Below are 24,952 nucleotides of genomic sequence, written 5' to 3' on the forward strand. Positions count from 1 at the left end.
GTTACTTTGTCCCAGCTTCTGCCAACCTAGCAGTTCGAAAGCATATAAAAACAGGGACCACCTTTGGTGGGAAGGTAACAGAGTTCTGTGCACCTTTGGCATTTAGTCATGCCAGCCACATGACCATGGAAACATCTTTGGACAGCGCTGGCTCTTCGGCTTTTGGCACGCGATGGCAAAAAGGTTAGCCCTCACTGACCTATACTATTGTTATTGAAACTCTGTTGCCCAGGATGAGGAGCCATATAAATAGAAATAAACAAAAACAACAACCAAATATCGATTCAGTTCAACCTCTTATTATTTTAAATCTTCTTACTAGGAATGCTAATTAGGAATACCTGGGAATGTTTGCTTCAAAACATTTTTGCTACATTTTTGGTGGCCTTACGTTTTCTTTGCTCTGGGGATATAAGGCAAGAAATGCATTAGCCACCCCAAAACAGTGAGTATGAAATAGGCAATAAACCGCCAGTTGGAAAATAATTCCACACATTTATTCGTTTGTCGCCATTTATGTTTATTCGAAGAACCCCAAGTAAGACAAATACAGGGTAGAATGACCTTTCAAGGACAAAGTCAACTGTAATCCATGTTCAGATGAATTGTCCCTCAGACATTTCACTTGCTTTTATTTGCAGTTTTATAACAGAGTGAAAATTCCTTCTGTACTTGTTGCCTAGTCTACCCCTCTCCCACAGAAGAAACACACACAGACACACACACACACACACACACAAACACACACTAAACTAATGATCCCAATATTGAGCTCAATTCAAACCCAGACCATCATTATAGAGTTCAGCATCCAAACCTATTCATCTCTAGCTCAACCCTTCAATTAAGTGGAATGATCCAAAACTTTGGGCACTAAAACAGCTCTTTATGTTTGAAAGTGACATCTGTGACTAGGGAAATGGTTGAAGTTTGGAGATTTTTCTGGTAAGAGTCCACTTGCTGACATCATGCAAGGAAAGCGCTGATTGGCTGGTGGAGGGTAAAAATAGTGTGCGTAGCCCAGTAGGTTGGCCAAGAACAAACAGATGCTCTGTTAAATCTCTGTTCCCTGACTCCTTGGAGACCGATCTCCATCCTGCAGGACTGCAGCTTGGTAAGTGACGGGCAGTTATATTGGCTCTTTGCAAGCAATGAGGTCTCTGACGTTGTTTAATCCGTGCAATTCTCAATTTCTGAACTCTTTTAAGATAATGTTTTATTTTTCAGATATGAATTTCGCACGCACATTACTTCTGTGATTTAAATCAGTGATTTACTGAGCCACTATATTTTGCTTGCTTTATTTCTGTTAGATTAATAAGGCTGGGATTTTACACTGTACCAACTATAACACAGAGACCGTCTAGTTTCCTTTTCTTAAAAAACACTGGGTTTATTTTAAAATGATTTCTAACAGGAAGAGGGCATGGTGATGGAAAGCCAAGAGATAGAGAGATCATTATTACAAAGAAACTTGTGTTTAGTCAATACACTGTTTTTATGGCACTTCTCCTTCATTAACTAAGTCCCAGGGATGAGGCATGTTTTAGTCTTCCAACAATGACTAAACTCCAGCATCCATCACTTGGCATGGTCCTTGATGATAATTGGAATTGCTATCCATCTGGAGGGCCAAATTTTGCCTCCCCACAATCATCTTTGATTAAATAAACTCCTAAATACAATTTTCTATAATGCAGATAGAGATGAACTTAATGCATTTCATAGTCCACAAAATTATTGTTTGATTGTTCCTTGGTCATGAAATTATTAAAGGGCCTAAGCAAGATCACTGATCTGTTATCCAAAGGTAATGCACATAACATGGAATTTGTAGCTTACTATTTGTATTGTAGAAACAAAAATATTAATATGGATGTCACCAATTAAATATATTGTTATGTTAGGCCTTTGAATATTTTCTAGAAGGGTTGAATATAAGTAAAACTAATCCTAGTATTTACTTATACATGTTCATAATCCTTTATAGATTATGCTTCACTGAATTTTGTTTCTTTCAATTGGTGGTTTAAATACAAATTGTAACAAAGCACATTAGGTATGGATTAACGTGGCATTCTTTTAACAAGGTTTATTCCACTTACTGATACTTTCAATTAAATATGATGTCATCTTTTGTCGGCTTTCCAAACTTGGAAGTTTGTTTTAAGACATGTAGATCAAGGACATTAACTCTAATGAAGCTGGTGAAATTGTTCCAGAGCAGCGTCCTGGACAAATTCTGAAATTTAATGGATAGTTTTTTAGCAACAGAGAAGTGATATGCAATTATGCATCTCTTGTGTTTTTTTAAGACTGAGATCTGGAATATCCTTTCCCAATTTGGAACTCTGCAGATATTTTGGTGTCCAACTTTCAAAATGCTGATTAAAAATAAATACATTTGGGTGTAATCAGGTTGTGAAAGTCTATTCCACAACTTTAAAAACCCGTTATTTCATATAAAACAAAGCTTTGTTAGTCCCTCTCAAAAAAATACATATTCCATAATACCTCCTTCGCTTTTTGGGTTTCCTTGGGTTCAAAGCAATATACCTTTTAGCTCAGCATTGTTGGTAAAATGATTACATGCATGCTGATTGTGCTGAAATTTCAAGTATGATAACTCAAAAGAGATTAGCCAGAAATGCAACGAACATATCAATAAATACATAAATGTGAGGGCTGCAACATTTGTAAGTCAGAAATCAACTCCCAGCAAAAATTTTACAATTGCTGATAGAAAATGAGCTCAGGCCTCATCTCTCCCCCCCCCCCCTTCTCCCAATTTTTGGAAATCGTTATGCTTTCCCTCAGGACCTTGAAGCAGCATTACATGACTGTGGAACATTCTATAGAGGCTATGATGGTGGCCTTTTGATGCTGTTCATAGAGTTGCTCCTGCTCCCTCAGCCCATTCTTTCTTCCAGTAAGGCTCTCACGTACTTCCACATCTGGGCAGAAATAAATAAGCATGAAAGAGCTCCAAGCATAAAGTAATCTATGCATTTCTTCCTTCATTCAAGGCACTGCCACAGCCTGAAAGTTGGTTCTGAGGTAAACCAGAGGTGGGTTGCTGCCGGTTCGGCCCGGATCGGCTGAACCAGTAGTAGTGGTAGCGGGAGGCTCTGTCCACCCACCCGGACGCTTCTGTGCATGCGTAGAAGCGTCTCACGCGTGCGGGAGTGCACCTCAACTGGTAGTAAAAATATTAGCAACCCACCTCTGAGGTAGACATATGGAGGTATACCAAAAAGCAATCATGAGGAGAAACTGAATGTGTCACTTAGGGAGATGGGGACTCTCCTCAACTCACCCCCCCCCCCATTTTTCTATCCCGTAACTTTCTCGTTGCCATATTCATCACATCCAATATTCACAGAATTAGCTCAATTAATGAATGAAGGAAATTCAGAATTCATGATGTGATATGATTTGTCTCCCTCCTCCACCATTTGTAATACAATTGAGTTAGCATGAGTTAGCCATGGAACTCTAGATCTTATGATACATAAACTGCTAGTATAAATCTGTATTTAAATCTTTATATTAAATCTAGTATGTCTAAATTCAACTTAGAATATTTCTATATGTCTGCGAGAATAGACAACTTATTATTAGATTTTTATCTATATTAATTTTTGTCTCAGGGTGGCCAACATACCTAATATTCCAGCCTACTATTTTCCCTACAACAACCCTGTGAGGTGGGTTGGGCCAAGAGAGAGTGACTGGCCCAAAGTCACCCAGCTGGCTTTCATGCCTAAGGTATAACCACAACTCTCAGGTTTCTGGTTTCTAGGCTAACACGTTAACCACTACCTCAAACTCACCCTCACTTAAATATAAGTATAGAATGACCAATGTTAAAAATCTTTCCCTGTCATTAATTGAACGTCTGTATAATGTACTGATGAAATCAATCAATCATTTGTCAAAATCCTACAATGAGACCCAACAGATATATTTCTGGTATTATTTGAACACAATTGTAGAAATTGTCTATCTTTAATATCTTCCAATTTTCTTTATCTTCCTATTTGGAAATATATTTTCTTTTCCTTTCTTTCTTTTTCAGACACCAGAAAAATGAAGACAGCCCTGCTTTTCCTCTGTATTATAGGAATCACTTGTGCCTTCTCCGTGAGTCAAAATAACAATACTTCATCTTGGCTAGGATATATTGTATTGTGAATATTCATTTTAATGTCCATTCATTGTATTATTACTAGTACTATATTATTGTTATTAATTAGAGAAGTTTTTCCACAATTTAACAGATTTCAAATCTATTATAATATTTTGATTTTAAAAATCTATCAGTTAATCAGTATTTTTCATGCTAATATAAAATACGTTATCTCCAAATAATAAATCATTTTTAGGTTCAGTTCTTTTGGGACAAATTATTACCCATTGACCTTTTTTTTTAAATTCACCTGTTGTTTCACCTATTATTTATGCTTTTATGTATTTTTCTTCTTTCTAGCCCTTTATACATTACAAATAGCCTTCTTTAGATTTGCTTCAATCTATTTTTATCTCTGGCAATTAACACTACTACTCTACTGGCTGCAACTGATGATTCTGGATATTTATCTAAGAATTCAGATTTTGGAATAGTTGAGGTGAACATCTTGATCCATGTTGGTTATGTTTGCCAAAAACTGTTTGTACGCAGGGTGCTTCTGCTGGAGCTATTGACAATGATTCGGATTAGGCATTTGCTCTCATAAAGCATTCCCTTTATATCATTCATATTTATAAAGCATTCTCTCATACAGCATTCATATTTATACCCCAACTACACAGCTATACTGTATCTTTTAGTACAAATATATTTTAAAAAGCAAGACAGAACTATTTCAAATTAATTGATAGTAATATAAATGCATAGATCAGTCTGTTTTCATGATTTTAAAAAATGAAGTTTTGCTCAATTCCATTATGCCCTGGTCATCAGATGGCTTGATTACTACAATGCAGTCTATGTGGGTCTGCCCTTGAAGACCATTCAGAAGCTTCAGCTGGTCCAGACAACAACAGCATGGGCAGTGACAGGCATGCCTGGGTATGCCCATATAAAACCTCTGCTTCATGAGTTGTACTGACTGCTAGTTTGCTTCCAAGCATGATTCAAGATGATGGTCGCTGTATGTAGAGGATATTAGAGGGCGTTGTTATTTGGGGGAATCATCTGTCGTGCATGGTAGCTGCCTGGCTGATTTGATCTAGCAGAGTTGATGTGCTCCAAGTTTCAGTGATTGAACAATGCCACCTATTGAGAGTTTGGAAGCATTTCTTCTCTTTAGCAGTGCCTGACTCTGGAATAAGGTACACCTCAAGATTAGAACAGCCCCCACCTGGGTGAGGACTGTTGATACCTCTTTCTTTCCTTTCCTTGTTCCCATTTGGGTTTGTTTTCTCTGCTACGGTATCGCTGCTCTTTGGTTTTATGCTGTTTTTGTGCATTGTGTTGCTCCTTGTTTTTAAATGTCTATCAAATTGTAAATCACCCAGCGTCCCTGGGAGTCAGGCAGCCTATAGGTTTAATTTAATTTTAATTTTAAAATATTTACTATTATTTTTGTCCTGCTCATCAAATAAGCACAGTCAATTGATAGGATGTTGGCTATGGAATTTTTTCTGGCCCTGTCAGTTTAAACATGAATCAGCAACTTGATCTGTATGCTTGCAAAGAGTCTAATATTGTATTAGGAAACATGAATCATAAATATATGTTCATCGTAGAACAATTATAGTAAAACTCACACCTATAAATGCCAGTTATCATTTGGCCAAAATTCTACCCATGCAGGGGAGGAAAATACAAGCATATTTAAGGTAACTTAGAGGTTTGCAGAGCTATGAAAATTCTTTGTGGACAAGTAGGTAGAAGGCGGAGGAAGAAACCTAGAGCATCCAATGTAGGCTCAGTTTGTTCACAATAGGCATCACGGTATCCCCATGGTATGGCCAAAATTCAAGACCATGGTTGGGATGGTGTGATCCAAGTGTAACTTTTCTAAAATGCGTGGCACATGGACACACACGAAAAATACAGGCAGAACCTTGATCGCAAAGTCCCAGCTGCCATCTTGACTTTTTGACCCCACCCTGAAGACACCCCCTGGTGGACACTTTGCTCATTGAGTCATCCAATGGGAAGGACAAAACTAGATGAACCTGATGAATGGAATGGAGAATCCTACAGAAGGCCACAGAAGCATGAATTCTTAATAAGACGTTATTCCGTGAATCTTTTGGTAGCAAGTTCTGTTTGAAGAGCCATAATTTCCAAGTCACTACATATAACAGATTGGCTTTAATACATATTATTAAAATCTTACCTCAATATACTGCCCTGTCCCGGGTGCCATACTACAAGAAAGCTAAGGACTAATTTGGTACAAGATCCAAGCTATGGAAAAATGTCATAGAGAAAAACGTGAAGGAACTGAGTAGGTTTAATTTCATAAAAAGATTACTGGAATACTTAATACTTTCAAGGGACCCTATAGGAATTGTTATATAGAAGGATGGGTGGATAGATGGTGTTCTGACATAGGCTTCCCCAGGAGCACAAAGCCTTGTCCCCAGAAACCCCTTTTATTTAATTTAAAGTGAATTCCTCTCCAGCAAAGTCCCAGCCCACAGTCTTTCAAGATAGTTCACAATTACCGACCTTTATCAGGCTTGGAGAGTGGCCAGGCCGATATCTTTCAGAGGCTGCAATACTTGGCAAGAATGCAGGAATGAGCTAATTGTCTTCTGCAAACTCCACTCCCCTTTCGCTCCCCTTTTATTCCCTATGGGAGGGGCCATTCACCCTCCACCTGTGGCCTTACTCCCAAGTCGACCTTTGTTCCTTAGCTGTTTCCTTTGTCTGGCAACTCTGCGTATGGGAACAGGCTCCCGCTGTTCGTCTGCCTCACTGATATCTGACTCTGAAGGCAGCTGATAACTGTCAGACAGCCCTGGCCCCGTCTCTGCCTCCAATGCAGAGAAATCGTCAGAACCTTCCCCAGATTCCAGGACCGGTCCATGTTCCTCCCCAACCTCCTCACTGTCTGAATCTGCTGCTACCTCCACTGGCTGCTGACGGGCAACAACAGATGGATGGATGGATGGGAGACAGGACAGGAGAACCTATAGCAAAGAGAAAGTACCTAGTGACCTTCTTTATCTGAGATCAGACGTCATCTAAATATTTCTGGAAATGTACTCTTCTTGTAAGTTTTCAAACAGATAACAAGGAGCATCCTAGTCATGAATGGTCTAAGACAGTGAGATTGAAACAGTGTGCAATTATGCAGATCTTTAAAGGGATGCTTCATTTTTGAGAGAGATTTGAGAAAAGCACCTCTTAAGGCTTGTTTATGGAATGACATAGCCCATTCCCATCTAAAAACGAAGCTCCTCCTTGTTTTCATCTCTCTCATCTGAGGGTCTTCTGATAGGTCTAACAGCCTTTTCAAGAACTGGTTCACAGTTCAAGATAACAAGAACTATTGATGCTGCAGCTTTGGCTGAACTAGGCGAACTGTTTTTTCCTACACAGTAGAAACCACTTTGCGAAGGCAAAGCCAAATATTTCATGTAAGCCTATTAGATAATCAACTAACAATTGCCCAAATCCACAATTACATGGTATTGTTGAACTGGAGACAAATGAAGTACAGAGATAATATTAGCCAACAACTTCATCAGTGCAAGTGTGATCTACCCTGCTTCTTTTTGCACTTTGCACTGAAATTCTGAGTCTGGATGGTGTAATATATGTCCTTTGGAAGATGCACTTCACTTAGCTTCTTAAACTTTGCCAACTTGACATGGTTTGATAAATGTGACAAGTCAAGCTGGCTACTCGCTTGTTGATAGTATAGAAATTTATTAATTTTCATGCTATCCCAAGAATAAGATATCATTTAAATTTAATGTTCTATAAGTAGTAGATTGCATGTTGTTAAAAGAAATCTATGACTTAAGGCAATTGCAGGAACATCCACAAATTTATTGTTAAAAACGCTCTTGTTGTTACACTATATTTAGGATATAACCGAACAATAATTATAAAGCAATGGAGTGTAATTATTCATATCCCAAAAAGTAGTGAACATATCTTATACTTCCATGCAGGGATGGGCTTCCACATTTTTAGCAAGGGGTTCTCTGCCCAGTTGCTGGGTGCATGGATGGCCATGGTGGGCGTGGCCTAACCAGCCTCCTGCACCACGTTGGGGAGGGGGCGTTTTTGCCCTCCCCTGACTCCAGAGACTTTCCTCGTGCTTCCAGGAGGGTGAGAACAGCCTCCCCAGGCTCTGGAGGCCCTCTGGGCCCCATTTCCGGCCTTCCCAAACTTCCAGTAGGCACATTTTTCGCCATCCCCAAGCCTCCATGCGTACCCTTCACTTACCTCCATCCAGAACGGGCCGCGTGGGGACTCCTGGGAGGGGAGGGGTGGGCAAGGCCAGCCAGAAGTGGGATTTGGGGTTCTCCAAACTGCACAGAATCTTAGCTAGAGGTTCTCCCAAACACCCGTGAACCCCCAACAGCCCACCCCCTGCTTCATGGTAAATGAAGAAATCCAGCAACTGAATTATTTGTCAGTCAGCTGTGCCATCTAGTGGAAAATAGCAAGAAAAAGAATTTCGTGCATTGTCAATATCAGTCTCTTGCTGGAGCACATAATGCACACCAACATTACATAAATACTAATATTTCATCAGGAAATTGCACAACTCTTGATTAGCAACTCTTCCTTATGTACAAAGCTATCTGCTATATAACATAAGTGCAAATTAGCATCCTAACAATTTCTTGGAATTATACAGCAGTCACTCATTCTTTCTGGGCATCTGACTTAAGCTATAATAAACATACACAACAAATGAATTCATTTAGGCCAGTGGTTCTCAACCTTCCCAATGCCGGGACCTTTTAATACAGTTCCTCATGTTGTGGTGACCCTTAACCATAAAATTGGTGTCTCGGTTCCTAAGACTATCGAAAATATGTGTTTTCCAATGGTCTTAGGAGACCCCTGTGAAAGGGTCGTTCAACCCCCAAAGGGGTCCCGACCCACAGGTTGAGAACCGCTGATTTAGGCTATAAGACCATTTTCTCTTTTCTCCATCAGTTCATTTTTAGGCATGTGCAAAATGGGTCAATTCAGGGACAATTTTGGAACAAATGGATTAATTTTGCATGTTCCCTCTCAACTTCATTACATGCTTAGTATGGATGAGCAATAGTTCTGTTTTAGAGTAAGAGGTTAAGTTCAGTTCCCAACCTCTCCCGGAAGAGCTAAAAATATTCCTGCTTGAAATAGTCCAGTTACAATAGTATGTCTCATATAAAGCAAATTCATATACCTCTAAATTATTACTGAAGATACCATTAAGCTAGATCACCCATCCCTTTAACTAAGTGCTGCTAATTCTACCCAGAAGTACCTGTTCTGACCTAGGCTTCCCCAAAAAGCACGAGGCAGAGTCCTGGTCCCGACAAAACCCCTTTTATTAAACAAATGTGAATTCCTTTCATTCACATTCAGCAAGGTCTAGCAAACAGTCTTTCAAAGGAATATTTATGACTACAGACCTTATCTATCTTGGAAAGCTGCCATGTAAATATTTTCCAAATGAGGTGCTGCGCTAGGAAAGACTGGGCACAGAGTCTCTGAGGTTCATGGACAGATCTTCACACTCCTGAAATGAATCTAAGGACCGACCAAACGGTTTCCTGCAAAAGCCCACTCCTCTTTTATTTCCTATGGGAAGGGCCAATCACTTTCCATGTGTGAGTTTACTCCCAAGTTGATCCTGATTTCTGAGTTGTTCTTTTCTACTGGCAGCTTTGCGCATGTGCACGCTGGGAACAGGCTCTAGCTGTTCCTCAGCCAGACTGCTGTCTAGCTCCGTAGGCACCTGATCACTGCCAGACGGCCTTGGTCCCTTCTCTGCCTCCGACGCAGAGCCCTCATCTGAGCCTTCCTCAGTTTCCAGGACTGGCCCATGCTCCTCCCCGACCTCCTCACTCTCTGCCTCTGTTGCCAACTCCTCTGGCTGCTGGCAGGCCACAACAGTACCATTGCTGTATCTAGCCATATGTGTTTCCCAGCCTGGAATTTTGTTTAAGGCCTCACTATCTCTGTCCGATTTTTACAAGAAATATTTAAAAAAGCAAATTCAGATCCTGTAGATATATAGATAGCTTTTACCATTCTGTTTTCATGCTCAGCCTGTCACCACTAGGCTCTATGATGGCCAGCTTAATATTCCTTTAATGCTGATTGCTGTTTCTATAAAGAATACCAGAATAACAACAGAGTTGGAGGTCTTGTAGTCCAAGCCCCCTATTCAGGCAGGAAACTCTATACCATTTCAGATGGTATTACATGGTATTCATTACATTTCAGTACAGGATAGCACTCCTATTGTACTACTTCTGGATTTGTTTATTGAAACTGAAAAAAAAACTTTGGGTTGTGATTGTTAGAATAGAATAGAATTCTTAAGTATTCTTCTATTATTTAACAATTATTTAAGAATTCTTAAATAGATTAGATCTATTTGTGATGACAGAAGTACTGTTTGTTATGCCTTATTCTAGTTCAAAGGATCATTGATGTTTAAGTTCTTATCTGTACTGAAGAAAGTCAGAAGTTACTTTTTTTCCCTAGTCTTTCCCCCTTTTAAGTCTGTTGTTTTTTTCACAGTTTTCCCCCTTCTTTTAACTCTTTCTTTGTTTTGCTTTTTGAATTTTATACTTTTTTGAAAATTAATAAAAGTTTTTTTTAAAAAGTCCAAAGCACATTACAGGAAACAAATATGGAGGCTGAGGCTGACACCAAAATTAAGTTAGCAATAGAATAACACTTTCTAAAGTTATCTCCTCTTCTGTTGTAGGCAAAACACTTCCGAAGAAGATTTAAATCAGACGATTCAGAAGAAAATGCAGTATGTTGGCAAAACCCTTGAATTTTTATTGTGCTACTAAGCATAAAATCCCCCCCCCTTAGATTTAACTATTAAAATGTCTTTCTTTTATTTTGGCAGGTGTTCAAAAACAGATACAGGCATTTTCTTTATAGATACCCTCACTTCTATCCACCTATGAAAAGATTCCAGGTAAATACAGTTTTTTGAAAAAAAACATTTAGACTCCAGACGGGAGTTTCCACAGAAAGCGGGATCAAAAAAGGTAAGATGGCAACTCCAATAATACAATCGAAGGCTGCCCCCTTTTAATATGCAACACGTGCACAAAGAGAAGCAGGTCTTTGATTGCACAATTGTGGCTGCCGTCTTAACCTTTTTGGTCCTTGCTATAGGCACACGTGCTCCAGATTCAAATCTTTAAAAGCATCAGTGCTGATTATTGAGGCACAATGCAAAGATGGATATAGAAGCTATGTACTGTAAGCTGCATAATACCTGCAAATACAGATAGTCCTCCTCAACTTATAACAGTTCGTTTAGTTTACAGACTAACCAAGTTGGAAGGGACCTTGGAGGTCTTCTAGTCCAACCTACTGCTTAGGCAGGAAACCCTATAGCATTTCAGACAAATGGTTGTCCAATCTCTTCTTAAAAGCTTCCAGTGTTGGATCATCCATAACTTCTGGAGACAAATTGTTCCACTGATTAATTGTTCTAACTGTCAGAAAATTTCTCCTTAGTTCTAGGTTGGTTCTTTCCGTGATTAGTTTCCATCCATTGCTTCTTGTCCTGCCTTCAGGCGCTTTGGAGAACAGCTGGACTCCATCTTCTCTGTGGCAATCCCTTAGATGTAAAAGTCTGTAGAGAGTCTCAGTCATCCAGGTCGTGGTTGTCCCAAAGGTGCTTTTTCAGGAGGCAACTGGACTTTCTTGTTCTTTCTTGGAAGACGTTTCGCTTCTCATCCATTCCCCACTATCCTGTCAGAGCTGAAGAAGCTTCTTGGATGAGAAGCGAAATGTCTTCAAAGAAAAAAACAAGGAAGTCCAGTTGCCTCCTGAAAAAGCACCTTTGGGACAACCCCTTAGATATTGAAGCATAGCTAGTGACCATTCAAAGTTACAACAGCACTGAAAAAATGACCATTTTACACACTTACAACCTTTGCACCTTTCCCATGGCCATATGTTCAAAATATGTCCACTTGGCAACTGACTCATATTTATGACGATTGCAGTGTCCCATCATTCTGTTGTCATCTTTTGCAACCTTCTGACAAGCAAAGTCAATGGGGAAGTCAGAGTCATTAAATAACGGTTTTACTAGCTTAACAACTGCAGTGATTCACTTAACAACGGTGGCAAGAAAGGTTGTAAAATGTTGCAAAATTCACTTAGCAATTCTTCTCTCTTAGCAACATAAATTTTGGGCTCAGTTGTCATAAGTCAGGAGTGTCCAAACTTGGGAACTTTAAGACTTGTGGACTTCAACTCCCAGAATTCCCCAGCCAGCATGGCTGGCTGGGGAATTCTGGGAGTTGAAGTCCACAAGTCTTAAAGTTCCCAAGTTTGGACACCCCTGTCATAAGTCAAGGACTACCTGTAATTCTATTAAATGCCAAAAATATCTGGTTTTACTTATGTACAGCCATCCAGATACAGTATATTCAACTTCGCTGAGGTAAAAATCCCATGGATAGTCACGTTTTTACTATTCTTTCCGTTCCTTTGCAGCTGACAAATATGCAGAAAACTTGACTATGTATTAATTCTTGCCCAAATGGTCAAATGTCAGAATTAAAATCACAGAAAAGGAAGTAACTTGTATAGACCACTGATGGAAAAAACACTGTTGATGATCCATGAAAATAATATATTTCTGGAAGGATTTCTTTCTTCCATTGTTAAGGAGACAAGTGGGATGTGAAAAAACATCCATAAAACAGTGGTTTCTTATGGAGAAGTTGGGAGTAATGCAGGGGCCTGTTAATTATATGTTTTCAAATATGGGTCATGTAAGGAACTAAAAATTGTCTTCTGGGAATGTTGCCTCAACAGAATAGTGGTTTAGCATCTCTGTCAGGGACAACAGATATATTTTTATATTGATCAGTGGCCTTGCAGCCTTGGACAAGTTATTGTGTATCCTTCTTGCTTGTCTTATTATTCCTTATGGATAAGACAAAGATGAACTCTGAACATCAATAGTTTTCTTAAAAGCCTGGAAGAGCTTGAAGTCGTGGCCTATTCGGCCCCCACTTTTGGAAAGAAATAATGTTTTTTGCCTTTTACAGTAGCATGAAAGAAATTGACAGAACCTAAGGTGGCTTATTCAGAGCACAGCAAAGCTGCTAAGCCATGTTTAAGCTGGAAAAATTGCCTTTCAAATGCCTTTTTAGTAAAATAAGCTAGCGCTTTATACAATGCAATCTACACTCAGCTGCGTGGTTTCAGATAAGAATCCTTCTAGGGAAAATTAGAGGTGCAAGGATTACTGTAGAATCCAGAGATTGTATGATTAAATCAATCAAGATTAAATCAAATAAGACCACACTTGGAATATTGCATTCAGTTTTGGTCATTGTGATGTAAAAAAGATGTTGAGACTATAGAAAGAGTGCAGAGAAGAGCAACAAAGATGATTAGATGGACTGGAGGCTAAAACATATGAAGAACAGTTGCAGGAACTGGGTATTTAATGAATGTTAAGAAGAAGGACTAGGGGAGACATGATAGCAGTGTTCCAATATCTCAGGAGTTGCCAGAAAGAAGAGGGAGTCAAGCTATTCTCCAAAGCACCTGAAGGCAAGACAAGAAGCAATGGATGGAAACTAATCAAAGAGAGAAGCAACCTAGAACTAAGGAGAAATTTCCTGACAGTTAGAACAGTTAATCAGTGGAACAACTTCCCTCCAGAAGTTGTGAATGCTCCAACACTGAAAGTTTTAAAGAAGAGATTGGACAACCATTTGTCTGAAGTGGTGTAGGGTTTCCTGCCTAGGCAGAGGGTTGGACTAGAAGACCTCCAGGATCCCTTCCAACTCTGTTATTCTATAAGCAAATCTCCAAGCGTGTTAGTTTATTTTGTGAACTTTCAAGGCTAACTGCTGAACCAATATAAACACCACTAGTTCTTTCGATACAAATTAGAACTTAGAATATGCAAGTTTACATGATGGTAAAGGATTCAAAAACTTGCAATCTTTGGTTACCTCACCATAAAAGGTATACAGGTAGTCCTTGACTTACAATCACATTTGAGCCCAACATTTCTGTTACTAAGTGAAACAGTTGTTAAATGAGTTTTGCCCCATTTTACGACCTTTCTTGCCAGAGTTTGAAGTGAACCACCGTAGGTGTTAAGATATTAACATGGTTGTGAAATGAAAAGGATTTTCCCATGATTTTTACTTGTAAGGAGGTCATGAAAGATGGGACTCTATGCAACCGTCATAAATATGCCAAGTACCTGAATTTTGATCACATGACCATGGGGACGCTGCAACAATCGGAAGTTTGAAAAATGGTCCTGTCACTTTTTTCATTGTAACTTCGAACAGTCACTAAATGAACTGCAAGTCAACAACTACCTATATTCCCTTATTGCCTCTATTTTATTTTTCTTAATCAAGCAACAAAACATCTGAAGTCTGGGCTCTGAGGTCCTTGAAAAAGCTACCTAGACTTGAGTGTCACTATATACCCTCTGGAGCACCGTACCGGAACGGTACCCGTTGATCCAGGCAGGCACCGCTACTGGCGTACCTGTGCCTGCCTGGAGCACCGGGTACCGTTCCGATACGGTGCGTACCGCCTGCAACCCACCACTGCTGTACGCACTTCCCCGCCGTGCATGCATGTGCAAAGCCCCTGCATGTGCCACGCCCCCCTGCGCATGCACACACAACTCCCTGCGCATGTACCCATAAACCCTCATGCTTCCCACCTCCCCACATGTGCTTTGTACCCCCCCCCCATCATCCATTTTTGGCTTCTAGGTTGGTGCAAGAGGCTTTCCAGGTCCAAAATGTGGCACAGGAGGGGGGGACGTGCACCCCTCCCACGGCCCATTTTGGGCCTGGAAGGCCTCCTGCACCAACCTGGAAGCCAGAACGGGGCACAGGGGTGCTGCACAAGGTCCCAAAATGCAAGCACCCCTCCCCACAGCAGAGACTCAAAGACCAGCTGGGCGGCAGGAGGCATGCGCGCATGCATGGTGGAGCTGAGCTGGGGCGATGGCCATAGGTTCATCATCACGGCTATATACATAGGGAAGAGCAAAAGTTGATTGTTTTTCTGTAAATAAGCATTCTTGTTGTTTGGGAGCAAATGCCTCAGAACTGTCTCTCTTTCCAGTTTAACAGTGACTCATCTGAAGAAGGTTTTGGTGGCAATAGTTCAGAGGAAGAAGAAGAAGAAGGGGTAAGGAATGTGTCTGGTTTTATTCAAACCAAACCCAAGGAGCATTGTTTTTAAACCCTATACTCTGTGAGTGCTTATGGTGAAGATTAGTAAGTGACCACAAGTTTCTATTCTGGTTTGATGTTGTATTATTTTTTTTAAGTCTAAGTCATCTAAACAAGCAGCAACCTTGCAGATACGGTAAAAGCTATCAGAATGGAAGCCTTTCTATTTTTGTCATGACTTGCAAGCAACAAAATTCTGACTGGGCCATCGAAATGAAGGAATAAGTTCTTTGGCAAGAAACTGGCCTGAATTAAGGAGATCAGTGGTGGACAGACAGAGAGGACAGACAGATAGACAGACAGACAGACACCCAGATCCTGATAGGTAGACACAATACCAATAGACGAGAATATTTGTAGCTCAGGGTCCTTGGTGCTTTCTGAGCTGGGTTGTTTTCATGCAGACATTTCAATACCTAACTAGATACCATCATCATTGCTATTGAGTGTGGTTTTGCTTTTGCTTGATGGTGTGTGCTATCAAGCCCGTGTGGACTCAAAGGGAGTTCATTATCGTAAAAACGGTGGAGAATATATGTAGATCCAAGTTGATTTGTGGGATTTCTGGTGTTCTCTGAGTTTGTTTTCCTGTTGCAGATATTTCATTACCAAGAAAGGTAACTTCGTCACTGCATGAGAACCAATCTGTACAAGGGGAAGTTGAGTTTATGAGACCCAGTCCAGTCTAGTGGTTAGAAGACCAGGCTGGAAACGAGACCATGAATTCCAGTCCCAGCCTAGCCATAAAATCTGGCAGGGTGACTTTCACTTTTCACTGCAGTGAGAGAAAGTCTGTCACTTTCTCTCTCACTGCAACTTACCTCATGATGTTGTTGTTGTGGAGAAAATAGGAGGAAGAAGGAATATTAGATATGTTTGAAATCTTGAATTATCTATAAAAGTATAAAGGCAGAATTTTTAAAAAATCAAAAATACATACACACGTTTATGTACATCACCCATTCAGATTTCTTGCCTAAACATGTAGGGGTTGGGGAGAGACATCAATGGGGCAATAGGCAGAGGTGGTATTCAGCCAGTTCGGACTGGTTCAGGCGACCAGTAGCGGAAATTTTGAGTAGTTCAGAGAACCGCCAAATACCACCTCTGGTTGGCCCCGCCCTCCCGCCCCCATCGTTCCCTGTCCTATATTCCCTTGGTTTTTTTAGCTCAGCTGATTCGTGAGCCAAAGCGGATTGTTGCGCTTCAGCTGATCTAAAAAGCAGCTCGGCTCACCAGTGCTGACACTGAGGGCAGTCTTTGAGTGCTGCGCGCATGCGTTCAAAGCGCTCTCTCATAAAACCGGTAGGAAAAGATTTAGAATTCCACCACTGGCAATAGGTAGTCCAACTTTGAGTTTTCAACACCTTCAGATACATGACTCCACCAGTGGTGAGTTGCTAGCTGGTTTACTACCGGTTCACACGTGTTCGTGCCTGCCTGCAACGCTTCTGCGCATGCATAGAAGCTTCTGCGCATGTGCAGAAGCATCGGGGCGGGGTGTGTGTGGAGCCTCTCACTGCTGCCACTACTGGTTCAGCCGAACTGGGCCAAACCAGGAGCAACCCACCTCTGGACTCCAGGGAGCTATTGTCTTTCTCAGATCTATTTCAGTGGTTTTATTCCAAAATATGACATAAGCAGAACCTCAACAACATTTAAATAAATAATCCTGTAATTGCCATTATATGAGGGTCATGGAGACCTCTGGTAGCTATCCAAATAGTTAGCCACACCCTGCAATTTTGCAAGTTCTTTCAATTGAGAGGGAAATGACTTCAATTTTTCTGGGTATCACATTTTGACTTATTTTTAAGCATTTTAACCATCTGACCTTAAGTTCAGCTACACCGGCATATAAATATTTAGGTTGGACTGACCAGCAGTGTGCTAGAACAATATTGCAAAACATGACATTCTGCCAATTTTGTAGAAAGATATTATCAGAGTTCCAGGCAACTGACCGAGTGCTTCAGATTCAATTTCATCCGGAAATTTGAGACTAAACTTTTTCAAGGTATCCTACAAACATGAGGTCATGGATTGATGGAATTTATACCATGTGTCCTACTGTATATCCCTCCAAAATTATAATTAAACATTAATATAAGCTTTGGGAATTATTGAAATTACCAATGAAAATTGGAATGCTGCCATTTGATATATTTAATTTGATATATTATACAATAGAGAATAGAGAATATAGAAATAGAGCTTATGTAAATGCGAATGATATCAATGATACTGATATGGACTCGCTGTAATGACTGGAAATTTGTGGTTTTTTTTTTTATGTTTAAAAAAAGCTTAATAAAAATATATTTTAAAAAAAAAAAGAAAATTGGAATGTTGATATTTGATAATCTGGTTTATAAGGGCAAGGATACCGCAGGACAACTTCAGAAAATATTCTGTTCTCCACACCAATCATGATCATTAACACTAGAAGCTGCAGCAGCTGCTAAAAAAGCCAACACAGTTCTAGGCTGCATCAACAGAGGGATAGAATCAAGATCACGTGAAGTGTTAATACCACTTTATAATGCCTTGGTAAGGCCACACTTGGAATACTGCATTCAGTTCTGGTCGCCACGATGTAAAAAAGATGTGGAGACTCTAGAAAGAGTGCAGAGAAGAGCAACAAAGATGATTAGGGGACTGGAGACTAAAACATATGAAGAACGGTTGCAGGAACTGGGTATGTTTAGCTTAAGAGAAAGAAGGACTAGGGGAGACATGATAGCATTATTCCAATATCTCAGAGGTTGCCACAAAGAAGAGGGAGTCAAACTATTCTCCAAAGCACCTGAGGGTAGAACAAGAAGCAATGGGTGGAAACTAATCAAGGAGAGAAGCAATTTAGAACTGAGGAGGAATTTCCTGACAGTGAGAACAATTAATCAGTGGAACAGCTTGCCTCCAGAAGTTGTGAATGCCCCAACACTGGAAGTCTTTAAGAAGATGTTGGATAGCTATTTGTCTGAAATGGTATAGGGTTTCCTGCCTAGGCAGGGGGTTGGACTAGAAGACCTCCAAGGTCCCTTCCAACTCTACTATTGTATTATTGTATTATTGTATATCTCAAGGGTTGCCACAAAGAAGAGGGAGTCAAACTATTCTCCAAGGCACCTGAGGGTAGAACAAGAAGCAATGGGTGGAAATTAATCAAGGAGAGAAGCAACTTAGAACTGAGGAGAAATTTCCTGACAGTTAGAACAATTAATCAGTGGAACAGCTTGCCTCCAGAAGTTGTGAATGCCCCAACACTGGAAGTCTTTAAGAAGATGTTGGATAGCCATTTGTCTGAAATGGTATAGGGTTTCCTGCCTAGGCAGGCAGTTGGACTAGAAGACCTCTAAGGTCCCTTCCAGCTCTGCTATTGTATTGTAGAAATATAAGGAAACCACTGTGAATTGCCCTTTCTAGAAACTTGTGACTTTCTAGAAACTTGTGACTGCTAGCCAGCTATCTAGGGACTAAGATTTGTATGAGAAGCCCTTTTGTACATATTACTAGATAAGAATTCCAGGTGCTTGACAGATAGCCATCAACCCACCCACCCCCATCTCTGCCAAGATTGGGATTTGTTGTTTTGAGATCTATGAATGAACCGTATTCTAATTTTAGGAAAGGGATCAAGCCCCACTTTTACCTTAGATTCAAATATTCGTTGTCATTTAGTGGCTTGAGTGGATTTGTGATGATGGGATTGTTTCAAGTTGAGGTATGTACCACTTTGTATCAGTAGCCACAGTGGCACATTGGTTAGAATGCACTACTACAAGCTACTTCTGCGGACTGTCGGCTGCCTGCAATTTGGCAGTTCAAATCCCACCAGGCTCAAGGTTGACTCAGCCTTCCATCCTTCCAAGTTCGGTAAAAAGAGGACCCAGATTGTTGGAGGAAATAGGCTGACTTTATAAAACGATTAGAGAGCACTGCAAAGCACTGCAAAGCGGTATATAAGTCTAAGTGCTATTGCTATCTGCAGGCATTAGTACTATGAAAATATTGATAGTAAATATGATAATTGAAATGTTTTCATTTACATATCTTTTGAAATAAACGCAGTGTGATATTTGTATTGTTTAACGCCCCAACAGGGACAGTCAAATGAAGAAAATGAAGGTGGAAAGGGAAGTGAAGAGACCACGGTGGCTCCCACTACACCCTCAGCTGCCGATACGAAGACTGATAGAAATGCTGAACTTCCCACAGAGGTGAGCAAGTTATGGGAATTTGGAATACACCAAATCAAATAAAATCATTTTCATGGTCAAAGAGCTGTAAAACAAGCAGACAGACAGACAGATAGAGAGAGGCGTAGGAGGAAGCTGAGCTTCAAGTTGTATCATCAACTGCCACATTCTTGACTAGAGAACAGAATTTGGTGTTGTTAAAAAGTACTTGAAAGTTCTTGTTGGCTAATAGGAAGCCATATAATAACCATCTGACTGTCATGACACTAATCACTGAAAAGAAGGCAATATTAAGTTTTGGTATTAACACTAGACAGACGTGTCACTGGAAGGAAAAATCACAAAATCGCATCTCATTTATTTTGGCCGTGGCATGTGGGAGAATTCACTGGGGAAAGCCATTATGTTTGGAAGAGTTAGAGATAAAAGGAAGCCAGGCTGCCAAATAACATGGTGGCTGGACACCATCAAAGCTGACCATAGAACAACTCAAAGAAGTAATGGAAGACGTGGAAAGACCTGGTCCATAGAATTGCCAAGAGTTGGACACAATTGAATGGATAATATCATCACTGTAGGGCAGGGGTGTCCAAACTTGGGAACTTTAAGACTTGTGGACTTCAACTCCCAGAATTCCCCAGCCATCTTAAAGTTCCCAAGTTTGGACACCCCTGCTGTAGGGGATGGCTAGGCTGAGCCTGAGGGAGGAGTCAAAGGCATCATCAATCCTGAGTCCCTGAGCCCTCACAAGAGATCTAAGTCCCGCCCACCTTGAATTCCTTTCTTAACTCCCGCTCATTTCCCTTGACTGTTAGTAGTCCAGATTCTTGCAGAAAGCTTAAGTTTGCAATAAATCTTTATACTCATTTGAACTGCCTGAATCGCCTGATTTCCCCAGTGCTTGACAATCATCATCATCATCATATTTTGGTATAAGGCCAAATCAGATCATCGTTGAAGAAGGAGATATGTACCCATTTCAATTTCTTTCATGCCACAAAAAGCATACATAACATGTTATAGGAGTTTTGTGATACTTGGCCTGGGGAAGCTCAGAAGGAAGGGCATTCTGACATACATTGTAAAGTGCATGTGCCTTTGATATTTAGAGTAGCTCAGTGGATAAAGAGAAAATGATTCTCAGGGCCATCTTAAGAGCATTATGCCCCCCCCCCCGGGCAAAGCAGTGTACTGGGGCCCCTATGACAACTACTCACAGGGCAGGGGTGGGTTCCTGCCAGTTCTAACCTCTTCTATAGAAGAGGTCCCACAAATCTACAGTGCCGTTTAAAACCGGTTCCAGCTCCCTCCCCCCGCCCGTCCGCACATCATCAAGATGAAGAGCGAGAGGAGGAATTCTGGGAGTTGAAGTCCACAAGTCTTAAAGCTGTCAAGTTTGAACATCCCTGAGGTTTTTTTCTAAAGGGTTAGGGGTGCAAGGGTTTTGTAACTTGACAGCTTTAAGACTTGCGTGCTTCAAATGCCAGAGTTTCTGAGCCAACATTTTGGTTGCTAAGCCAGAGCATTGTTAAGTGAGTTTCACCACATTTTACAAGTTGGCCACGACCACCCAGTCACATGACTGCCAAGCCACTCCCACCCGGTCACATGGCTGGCAAGCCACTCCCACCCGGTCACATGGCTGGCAAGCCACTCCCACCCGGTCACATGGCCGGCAAGCCACTCCCACAAAGCAGGCCACACCTACATAAAAGGTTCTAAAAATTTTTGAAACCCACCACTGTCACAGGGATAAAAATGTAAATGGTCAATAAAATTAAATATATCTTTGCATGTTAGTATTAATTTAATAATGCAGTAAAATGGAATAAAGATGTTGCTGTATTTATATAATACAAGGTGCATTGAAGGGTTAGCATACACATATTATTATGGGGCACCTATGTTCTCCCATCAAACATAATTGGAATCATACAGAATTTGAGTATCTGATCTAGACTGAATTGCAGCTCTAAGCCCAGAAGGAATTTTTGGGGGCTTGCAACAGGATATATGTATTAAATAAGAATTCAGTGGTATAAGTGGGTCTTTCAACTTTATGAATTTAAGATTCCCATAATTTTTACACAGTTCATATTGGTGAAGGTAAAAACCAGATCGTACATTCTGGGAGCGGGTGCCTTTGCGGATCATAATTACCACACACTTCCCTACGACCGATTCGCTCTCACAGGGAGGGGCTTCTCCGGGTGCCGTCCACTAAGCGGTGCCAACGGGCGGCACCTAGGAGTAGAGCCTTCTCTGTGATGGGCCCAACCCTCTGGAATGACCTCCCCCCCGATATCAGAACCACCACCGACCTTCCCTCCTTTCGACGAAAACTGAAGACTCACCTGTTCCGTTTAGCCGGCCTGGACCATTCATAACCTTATTATACCTCCTGGCAGATATATTTTAACTGGGTAATTTTAATTGGGTATTTTTTAGGATTGCTGATATACTGTTTTTATTTGCTTTACCTGTACAGTGTCGTATTGCCTCCTCTTCTATGTTTTTATGTTTGTATGTTTGTATTCCATTTTATCTGTTTTATTTGACTGTACACCGCCCCGAGTCCCTTTGGGGAGAGGGGGCGGTATAAAAATTGAAAAATAAAGGTAAAAGGTAATAATTAGCTTCCTAATCTATCCCTCCCTTTTAATTGTTTAAATTTGCATCAATATAGGTGCCAGGAGTAAAAGAGCCTCCTCAGAAACCCGGCAAAGAAGCAGGCGATAAAAAGGTTGACAATGCTCCCAAAAAAGGCGCCAAGGAGGAAGACAGTGATGAAAATGAGGAAGAGGAGAATGAAGAGGAAGAAGAGGAGAAAGTAGATGAAAATGGAAGTGGCTCTAATGCCACCAGCACAAACAGCACTCTCGAAGAAACTGGAAACGGTGGAGAGGAGGAAGAAGAGGAAGAAAACGAAGCGACCACCATCAGTCTAACCACCTTGGTCACAACTGTCAACCCTACTGAAAGTACTACGGGTGAACAATTTCAAGAGAGCACCACACCTGCAGATCAGGGCCAGCATGACACAACCACTGAAGATCCATGGGTGCATGATGCCACCACCACAAATGCTTATGATGAACATGGATATGAAGCCCAAACTGATTATTATGGCAGTGAGAACGGGTACCCACGAGGAGATACTTTCAGAACATACGAGGATGAGTATAGTTATTACAAAGGGCATGGATACGATGCATATGGCCAAGATTATTACTATAATCAGTGAAAAAAATTAGCCAACCCTTGACATGTTGGTTATATATTTTTGCATGTCAATCTACAAAATCTACTCAGGAAAATGCATCACAATAGAATGGTGCTTGTAAAATGAAATAAGCAGTTGATATGTGGTATTAGTGCTAACTATGAAAATATGCTGTTTTTAAAGGTTTGTCTTTGATCAATATTCACGTACCCATCATGGATTTATAAAATGATTTATTTTAAAGAAATAATCACATTGAAGATGAATATTATTTTGTTGCTCAATATCAGTTTTTCTTTGGATGGTGCTGAACTTGGACTTGGTTCCATATTAGCCACTTCTTTGTCAGATGAAAATATTATCAGACTGAAGTTTGTTGTATAAAAGAGATGGCCCATTCTTATATTTATATTAAAGCTGAGTTTTGAGATATACCAACCAGATTAACTCAAAGTAAACATAATGAAAGAGGTTAAACGTATCAGACTAATTTCATTTTTTTTCTGATTATTCTGTACTGATAAAGATTATAATTATGTTTACATTAGTTACAGATGAAAAATAAAATCATTCCTACTACGACATTGCATTGAAAGCTTGGACTACCATCTGTTAGGTACCTGGATGATATTCTCATTCAAATATTGACCCTGGTTCAAATCTGCTTAAACAATACGATCTCCCTCCTCAGGTTATCAGTGAAAACCTCAAATCATGATCCCTAGAATATTTTTAAAACTAAGGATAGTTCTAAAAAAGGAGGGTGACTGAGTATATCCACATCTGTAATGCGTTTCCCATAATATTTCTGGCATATATGTACATTTTTTGATCAGAGATCTGAACAAGGTCAACTCAACTGCACGCATGAAAAATTTCCGGAACCAGACAGTTCAGCAATGAGAAAACATTCTCAAAATTCAAAATATATGGATGTAATGTTACGGCTTAAACAATTTATGAACTGTCCCTTAGGAACCATGAGGGACACAGTAGTTCCCTTTAAAGATTCACTAGGCAACATTATTTTAAAAAATTAGATTTAAAAATTCTTGAAAACTTGCACAGACACACTTATACAACACTAGCTGATAACCCAGCATAGCCCAGGGTATGTATTTATCCCAATCCTGCATTAGAGGGACCTCCCTTATGGAGTACTGCGAAGTTGTTACCATGGCAACCTCTACTGTGCTGTACAATAGAAGCCATTTTAAGGCCCAACAGGCTGTATCTTAACAGAACCTGAATCCAAAATGCATACTATCACTGCCAAAAGTACTGTGACTTGACACTATAGATATAATTCAGTCCTTTTCATTCTAGCGACCCAGGCGTTCTGGAGTTATCCCGGAACACACACACACACACGGACACACACTGACACACACACACACACCGAGGGGTGTTAGGGGTGTCTTACCCCCACCATATTTGTTTTCAGAGAGTAAGTCATCTGTGTAGTAAATTTGGTTGAAATTGCTTGAGGCTTTCCAGAGTTATGCTGGAACACACACAGACACACACCACCATTTTTAGATAGATAGATAGATGATAGATAGATAGATAGATAGATAGATAGATAGATAGATAGATAGATAGATAGATAGATAGATAGATAGATAGATAGATAGATAGATAGATTTGGACATGACTTTTTTGTTGTGGTCACTGCTCTTCTTAGATTTTGTCTAAGACTATAGAATATAGAAAGCTAAATATAAAGTAGAGACCACGCAGCCCTCCCAAACTCCCTTTTCACTGGCAGAGGCACCACTGGCCGATCCTATTTGCAGGGCAGCCCTGCAGGCCAGAACTAACTGCCTCACAGGCCACATCCAGCCCTGGGCCTTGAGTTTGACACTCCTTATCTAGGAGCTCCTGGCAGAAATCAATCAATCCAGCAGATATGGTTTGCAGTTTCTCCCTCCTAAAAATATTACGAATGAATATATGTGAGTTTATGTACCTATAGTTATGCCTGAATAACATTTTGTCACCCTCTTATATTTCTTAGTAATAGCTGAGGGAATTCTTTCTGCTGCTAAAAAAAACATATGCTGGTATCAGTGAAAGTATGACTACAGAACCTCTTAACATTAAAAAAGAAACTGCCAGTATTTCA

General features: G+C 40.3%; 1 protein-coding gene across 1 annotated transcript; it reads left to right on the forward strand.

The window, feature by feature from the left end:
• Window positions 1-1,024: 1,024 nt before the first annotated feature.
• On the forward strand, window positions 1,025-23,416 carry IBSP (integrin binding sialoprotein). Its single transcript, XM_081960062.1, has 7 exons — window positions 1,025-1,114; window positions 4,079-4,143; window positions 10,911-10,961; window positions 11,061-11,132; window positions 15,296-15,361; window positions 19,509-19,625; window positions 22,291-23,416. The coding sequence occupies exons 2-7, from the start codon at window positions 4,090-4,092 to the stop codon at window positions 22,846-22,848; spliced, it is 918 nt and encodes a 305-aa protein (XP_081816188.1). The 5' UTR covers window positions 1,025-1,114; window positions 4,079-4,089; the 3' UTR covers window positions 22,849-23,416.
• Window positions 23,417-24,952: the final 1,536 nt, after the last annotated feature.

Source organism: Natrix helvetica (genome assembly GCF_964273705.1).
Source record: "Natrix helvetica genome assembly, chromosome: 7".
In the NCBI taxonomy this organism is placed as follows: domain Eukaryota; kingdom Metazoa; phylum Chordata; class Lepidosauria; order Squamata; family Natricidae; genus Natrix; species Natrix helvetica.

Excerpts from the sequence above, each read along its gene's own strand:
- IBSP (XM_081960062.1), top strand. The coding sequence starts at position 4,090 with ATGAAGACAGCCCTGCTTTTCCTCTGTATTATAGGAATCACTTGTGCC. Across the intron at positions 4,144-10,910 it reads GAATCACTTGTGCCTTCTCC|GCAAAACACTTCCGAAGAAG; the intron begins GTGAGTCAAAAT and ends CTTCTGTTGTAG. Across the intron at positions 11,133-15,295 it reads CACCTATGAAAAGATTCCAG|TTTAACAGTGACTCATCTGA; the intron begins GTAAATACAGTT and ends CTCTCTTTCCAG.